The sequence below is a fragment of the Zosterops lateralis genome, assembly GCF_965231275.1.
Source record: "Zosterops lateralis genome assembly, chromosome: 14".
NCBI lineage: Eukaryota > Metazoa > Chordata > Aves > Passeriformes > Zosteropidae > Zosterops > Zosterops lateralis.
This window is the reverse complement of record NC_139774.1, coordinates 920,289-927,904: the sequence shown is the minus strand read 5'-3', so window position 1 is coordinate 927,904 and position 7,616 is coordinate 920,289. Positions and strand designations below refer to the sequence as shown.

The 7,616-nt window shown below is 48.4% G+C and overlaps 1 protein-coding gene across 2 annotated transcripts in view; it reads left to right on the top strand.

Moving 5' to 3' along the window:
- The first annotated feature begins 223 nt into the window (after positions 1-223).
- FBXW11 (F-box and WD repeat domain containing 11) overlaps positions 224-7,616 on the top strand; it is a 57,491-nt gene continuing 50,098 nt past the window's right edge. The window contains exon 1 of one of the 2 annotated variants that reach the window (XM_083871530.1): positions 224-326. In XM_083871530.1, coding sequence (XP_083727656.1) covers positions 282-326 — 45 coding nt within the window. In that variant the 5' untranslated portion in view covers positions 224-281. The remainder of the gene's footprint in view (positions 327-7,616) is intronic. The other variant, XM_083871531.1, reaches the window with a different exon arrangement.

Below are 7,616 nucleotides of genomic sequence, written 5' to 3'. Positions count from 1 at the left end.
CCCGTGTGGGGCCCCTCAGGCCGCCCCTGCCAGGCCCGCGCCGCTCCCGGCACCCCCCGCGCGCCGCCCGCGCCCAATGGACAGCGCGGGGCTCCCCTGTGGGTGGGGCCGGGTGCGCCGGGGCCCCGCCCCTTCCGCGTGCCGTGACGTCGCAGCGGTCGCAGCGCGCGTGCGTTTGCGCGTGCGCGTGGCGGGGGCGGGCGGGCCGCGGCGGGGCCTGGCGGGCGCGGGGTGGCGGCGGCTGGGCTGGGCCGGGCCGGGCGGGCGGAGCGGCCGCCGCGATGGAGCCCGACTCGGTTATCGAGGACAAGACCATCGAGCTCATGGTGAGTCAGCCTCGGCCCCCGCGCACACCTTCCCGCCCCCTGTGGCTCCCCCCCCCCCGGCTCAGGCCCCGCCGGCGCGCCCGGGCCCGCGGGGTCCGACGCCGCCGCTGCGGGGGCTGTGCTGAGCCCGCGCCCGGCCCCGGCCCGGCCGCGCTGCCCCCGCGGGGTGATCCTCTCGCTCCTGCCTCCGCCGCGGCCCCGCGGCGCGCCCGGGGCGCCACAAGCGCCTCCGTTTCATTGAAAATAAATAAATAAATAACGACAACAGTTAACCCCCCGCAGAGGCAGAGCCGGGCCGGGGGCGCGGAGCGGCGCGGTTGCGCTGCGCGAACCGAAAGTGAAATGCCCCGGGCGGGGGGGGGCTCCGGGTCTAGCCCCTCCTCGACCCGGCCGGACCCTCCCGCGCCCCCGGGGTCGGGGATCAGACCCCGCCCGGGGCCCTCGGGGCTCCAGCCGGGGCAGCAGCGGTGCTGCAGCTCCGGTCCAGCACACACGGAATTACCTAACGAGACCTAATTGGTGTATTGGATATACCCCTAATTAACGCTTACGCCGCTAAATTCGCGTTAGTGAAGAGGCAGCCAGGTGGGAGCAGTAGAAGGAGTTGGTTTTGGTTTTGTTTGTTTTCTTTTTTAATCTAAGCAAATTAGATTTCTGTAGGCAAATACCAGAGGCCCCTCGTTTTACTGCCTTTAGGCATGAATAAAATTAAGTTAGGAGTTGAGAGAGAATAGTAATCGGTAAATATCTTCTAATTTATTTGTCATAAGCATAACTGGCTTTTCTCCTAAGCGTAATTTGCTTTCACATACAAAATTTCGTGCAGTTCTCCAGAACTGAGGGGCAAAAAGCAAGTAATTTCCCTTTAAGGCATTCTGAAGGTGAGCTGGGTTCAGTGGAGACATGAATGGGTTTTTTAGCCATTGGAGTTGTTGCTAAACTACCTGATCCAGAAAATATGAACTTTCTTTAAACGTGCCCTCTGGTTTCAAAAAGCAGAAATAAAATGAAAAAGAAAAAGGGGAAGCCTACAAAGCCTTTGTGTATCTTTCATTATTTTTACTGATCACTGAGGGAAGGAGTGTAAAAGCCGTTCATAGGGAGACTCCTCCCCGGTGCTGTGATCTCTCACCTGCCCCAGGGAACATCGGAGCCATCGGTGCCCTCAGCAGGGAGAGCAGGGCTGGGCAGCTCTGTGGGGATCCGGCTCAGGACCAGCCTCCCGAATTCCCGAGGTGGGAAATGTGCTCTGGTGGTTTTTTCCCTCTGTGGAACAGTCACCAGCACTCCTCAGCTTTAGGTTCTGTGAGGTGCTCAAATAGCATTTGGAGCTGGAAGGTTTGGCTCTGTCAGCTTTCAAAAACCCACACTTTCTTTGTGTTTTTGCAAGTGCTCTCCCATTTTAGTGTCTCCTCTTTGTGGCCAGGTTGTATCAGGAGGAAGCAAATGTGACTTTTACTGGTGAGTGTTGTATCCTCCACTTGCTGGAGCTGGGAAATGTGCTAATCCATGCAAATATCAGTGGGGTTAGTAGGAGTTTTAGTATGTAGTGGGAGGTTTTAGGAATACAGTTTTCTCTCTTTCACAAGAAATGGATAAATATAAAAATTGAGTAAGATGAACACTTAATTGTATAGTTTCCAAGAGAAAATGGTGCTCTGTGCAATGTAGTTGGTAGTTGAATTTAATGTTAACCTTAGTGGAGGCTTGCACAGGATCACTTGTGGAAATTTTGAGTGGGGATGTTTCCCTAAAATCGTTGAAAATGATTCCTAAATGCCTGTGTGGAGGTTTTGCCTTCTGGTGTGGTGCAGAAGGGGAGATTCTCCGGGAGATTTGTTTGAATCCCTAGGGCAGAAGCTGTTTGGGCTGAGTTCCCCGTTGGGAATTTCTGTGTGACCTGGAAACATGGGAGTCAGTGCTGTGGGAAACATCCCAAACCCAGGATCATCTCTGCCTGGCAGACTTAGGGGGATGCTGCACTTTTTAAGAGTGTTCCACATTCCTAAAAGCAGATGTTTCATGCCTCTCTTTGATCAGGGAGATGGTGTTTGGTGCACTTCTGCTCAATCCCTTCCCTCCAGTGCCAGGGATGGATCTGTAGTAAATATAGGAGCAAATGTGTGATGTGAAAGTTCTGAGGAGCAAATACACCATGATTCTGAGGGGTTAATAAACAAGAGGTAATGTGTCAACATGTTAATTGTATGTAAGTTTCAGAACATGCCCTTCTAGCCCTCAACTGTGCCTTCCCTTGGATAGATCATTTGCATTTATTTAAAGTAAAATCAGTCATGGAAATAATACTGTTCTATTTTTAAGGCTGGAATTTCAGAGTAATATTTTTAAGTTTTGGAGTGACAACTTTGATTTGCTGCATGAAATTTTAGTGAGTGTTCCCAAGCCGCTGTGTCCCTCAGGACAGCTGAAGGCTCCCTGTGCCGTGTGCTGGTTGTGTGGATCCTGTTGTTAGTCATTCCCAGGGAGATGAGCATTGAGTGATGCCATTCCACAGCCTCCATGTGTGGGTGGTACCCAGCTGTAGGGGTGAGATTCCTGCCGAGGTTAACTGGGACTGACTGGGATGCCCAGGCTGAGGCTCACAGTGTCTGGCAGGGTTGGGGCTGGTTCAGTCGTGGACTCAGGGAAATGCTGGGTGAGCAGGTGACTGGGGAGTGAGGAAACAATCCAGAACAGATGGAGGGCCAGCCACAGTCACTGAAAGAGCTCTTTCTGCCCCTGGTTTTGGTTTTCTCAGTGAAATTAGGTAACTGTGACCTTTTTGCTCTTTTAAAGAACTGACCGCAATGCTTTGTGAAATAAGTTTTGTTACCTGCAGATCCGAGTTGTGTATCAAATCTGTGTTCAGTTGCATCAACCCCGTGGTTTGCATTTACCTTCAATACCTGCTAAAAGCCTTGTGTTCTTCTTTTCCCCAGGAAGCTTCCCATAATTGTTATTTAGTGTTACCAGCAGCTTTCAGTGTGTGGGGGAGATTAACTGCCTTGAGTTGTACTGAGGTGGTTGTAATGGAATACATCAGTGTGGCAAGTAGTTTGGGGGGCTTTTTATACATTTATGGGGTGGACTGTGTGCAGCATGAGATGTGCATGGCATAACAAAATAAATCTGCTGCTCCCAGACTCCTGTACTCACCAGCCACCTATGGAGATGGCTCCTGAGCAAGAATCCAGCGGTGTGGAAATTCTCCCACTCACTTAGCTTATGACCCTCATGTTTCGCTGTGGCCTTGCTGCCCAAGCTGCTCTCTAAACACAAGTCCCTGTGCTGGCAGGTTAAATTCAGCATTCACTGCTCTGTGGTAGGAGCATGAAAAGGTTTGGGAAAGGCTATGCCTGGGAATAAAATGGGCAAGCACTTGTTCACACTGCTATCATTTGTATCTTGAAGTTATATATATGGAAATAATCTTCGTAACACACAGCCTTCAGTGTTTATAATGCCTCTCTCTGGCTCTCACAAAAGCATCCAGTGTTTAAGTACCTCAGTAAATAATAAATGAAGAATTATAATTGAACATCTTGCCAAAAATCTTTCTGTTTCTCCTGGCAGGACTTTGATGTGAGGTGGAGGTGTTCAGAGGTACCAGTCTGAGAAGGAAGTGTTTCACACAGGCCTGCCTGAGCAGCAGCAGCTCCTGCTGTACATCACTCCAGGGGTACCTGAAGTACCTTGGGTTACTGCAGCTGGAGATGGTTGTGCCCCCAAATTATTTAAAGCTTAAAGTGCAAAATAAATCCCAACATTCTGCCTGAAAGCTGAAATACAGCTGCTGTGTGATCTGAGGGCTATAGTGGTCTGGCTTTTTTCTTCTCTGTCACAGTCATTGCAAGCCACGCAGGCAGTTGGATTTGTGGGATTATTTTTTCCCACATATTCTTAGAGGAATCCTTCAAAGAGTTGACTTTTGTAGTGACACAGATACAGGCAATGATCATCTTTGCAGCTGAAACAAAGGAGGTACTGTTCTAGCTGAAATGTGAGTGGTTCTTAATTGAAGCCTGGGAGTAGATGGAGTGTTAGTGAGGTGTTTGTAAACCTGTGTGTAACCTAGATGTGCTTTCTTCAGCAGGGTAAAGATCTGTTTGCTTTGCTGGTGTCTTTTTCTAATCTTCAGCTAAATGAGCAGAGTTGAGAGCTGCATGTTGGACAGTAAAGCATGCAGGGTTTCATACATGGGAAAAAAGGCAGTGGCTGGAGCAAACAGCTAAAGAGGTGGTGGTGGGATGGATGTGAGGAAGGCACAGCCTTGGGATGAGCCCTGGGGCAGGGGATGTGAGGTCTGTGCTGCTGCCGGGCTCTCGGAGTGACAGTCCCATTTCAGAGAGGGCCTCACAGAGGAAGGATGCATATCTGAAGAGAAGAGATTGCTGTGGCTTTGGCAGCGGTGCAGAAAATGGGAAGGAAGAGCTTAAGAACATGAATTAGAGCAAGGCAACTCCACTCGGAGCCAGCAGAGCGGTTAAAGAAGGGAAGTGCACAAAGGAGTGTGGAACGCTTTATCTTTTGGGAAGGGAAAGCTGAAGGAATGGCCTGATTGGGGAAATGAGATGGCAGAGGGAAGGAGGCTGTAAAGATGCAGAAGTGTTTAAAGGAAAGTTACCTGAGGTTTGTGATGATGGTGTCAGCAGCCATCAGATTATTCAGGTGAAGGAAAGCTGTAGATGTGCCAGTTGTGGGGGAACTTCTGAAACTAAATTGCTTTTGGTTCTTAATAAAAGGAAGTTACCAGTTCTTGGGGAGATTAAGCCCTGGTGTTTCACCAGAGGCTTTTTTAAATCTCATTCGGGACTTGGGGATTTCTCACCTCACAATGCAGTTACATTTTCTAACCTGACAAAATTCTCCAAGCTCTGCCTGGTGCTGAGCTAGTGAGGATCAGCAGAGGAAGTTCCCTGCAGCCTGGAACACATGCAGGGCTCCTCTGTGTGAGCGTGATCGGGCAACTTTTGGCTCCATGGGCTGCCCCAGAGGTCTGCCTTGGGGCAGGAGCTCCCAAAGTGAATCCCTGTCCAGATGTCTGTGTGGAACCAGATCCCATCTCTGCAGGCAGCTGCTGTGGGTGCAGCTGCCTTCTCTGAAGTGCTCTGGAGTTGCTGCTTTGAAAAGCCTTCTGCCTTTGCGGCATGTCAGATGGTGCCAGCTGTGTCCCTCAGTAGGCAGAGCTTCAAGCACTGCTAAGATTTGGGTCACCGAGGAGTGTTGTGAGCAGCATCACAGCAAAACAACCTGCCTTGTTACAAGCTGTACCCTCAGAGAGACCTGCGAATGTTCTTTGAAGGATGAATGTACCTTTTCATTTAATTTCATTTCATGTTTTATAAAACGCCTCTGCTGCTTGTTAAATCAACTTGTCATGTTTCTCTGGGTGTGCTGGGTTTATTGCTGTGTGGTTTAGAGCTTGCTGGTGCTTTGGCATTTGCAGTTGCCAATCCCTGGGCAGCTCAGAGTGCTTGTGCAGCAGTGTGCTCAGGGAGATTGCTGATGGCTTTCAGATGAAATGGATGTTGCAGCAAATGTGCCAATGCGAGAGGAATGATGTGTGGGAGAGAACAAGAGACTATGCTTGTGAGAGGGCTGCTCCGTGACAAGGAGGTTTTTTTTGTTGCAGGGCAAAAAATGAATTGAAGGGAAATGAGAATATTGACTGAGTTGTTTAAATTAATGTTGATTGGTAAAAATCCTTTCCTTCCAGCTTTTTCCTTGGGTGACATCTTCTTTATATGAATGCCACTGTTTATGTTGTTACATAATCTGATTCAGTGGTTTGATTTTTATGGCATCATTGTTCACATAAAATCCACTTTTTCTGGGAAATACCTTCCTTCCCCAATTTATTGATGTATTTATGAGCTCAGTGGTGTGACATCTGACAGCCTATTCCGTTTTCCTGTGCCACTTCCACATATTTCCCAATATGAGCAATGCGTGAACGAGAGCAGATAATGCAAAAGTAACATAATGCCATTAGTGTTTTGACAACAAAAAGCACTGACTCTTTCTGAAAACTTAATTTGCTTCTCATACAGGCTAAATTAACAACAGGAACATTTGAAGGCATGTTGTTTCTTTGGTACTTTGTTAATCCACATCCCTACAGGACTTGCATCCTTGTACTTTCAACCCAGGAAATTAAAAGTTTTGTTTGGGATCAAAGAGTAGTTCAGCTTCCTGGGCCGATTTGTAGCATGAATGCAGATGGAAATTTGTAAGATGTAGGTAGGGACCTACTTGCTACGAATAGGGAGCGATGTGTTTTCTGGGTAAAATGGAAAAAAAAAAAGCCTTTTGGGTCAACTTCAAGCTGTTGGCAACACTACAGAATTTTGGTTTACTCACTGACTTAAAGGAGAAAAGGAGACTCACCATATATATATATTCAGTGTTGCAAGTTTGCTCTAGGTTTCATTCTGCTGAGGAGTTCTTGAATGTGGAGTTTTGGTACAAAAGTTGTGCCATTGTGCACTGTTTGCCTTTTTGAGAGGTGTGAGGTTGTATTTCAGCATAGTTTACATGATGGGCCTGTTTTCAAGTCTTCCAACCTTTGCTGTGAAGCCAATTTTCAGTTTTCAGACAAAAATACCTAAATGTCTTTGAAGATTTATATTCAGAATTTGCAAAATTTACTAAGTTCCAGCTTGGACTTGATAGAGAATCTCTTAGGACAGGGGAGGACTAGCCAGGAAAATTTGTTATTCAGGCTGTCTCCAGCACACCAGTCCTTTTGAGACAAAAATCAGACCTGTGCTGTTACACTTGCAAATAATGTTAGTTTGCCTTCATGGAGAAGTGTCTCTACTTCCAGCACCCTGCTGGCTCTGCAGTGACTTAGCAAATCGGTACATTTATATAATTTGATAGCTGGCTTCTTGCTGAGCTATATTGTACTCTGAAAATTCTGAGTCATATGCCTTGACATCCTAGCACTTTCCTTGGCAGCCTTAAAAATCATGCATTGGACATGGTACTGGGCCTACAGCGCTGCTTTGCCCTTGAAATGCTGCCCCAGGATTGACTGCCTTTGCCAGTGACTGGACAGCAGGAAATCACCCCACCGTGAAGATGCTTCTTTCTTTGGGGAGCTGTGGGCAGTCAGGGACAGTCCTGTCCTCATGGAGACAGTTTCTTGGCACACCTGGAGACAGTGGCAGTTTCTCCACCCTTCTGTGAGTTGCTGGAGCTTGAGATGTGGGGCACAGCAGTGGAGGCTGAGGTTCAGCTTTCTGGAGGGACTGCAGAGCAGAGGGGGTGAGAGGTAGTGGTGATGCG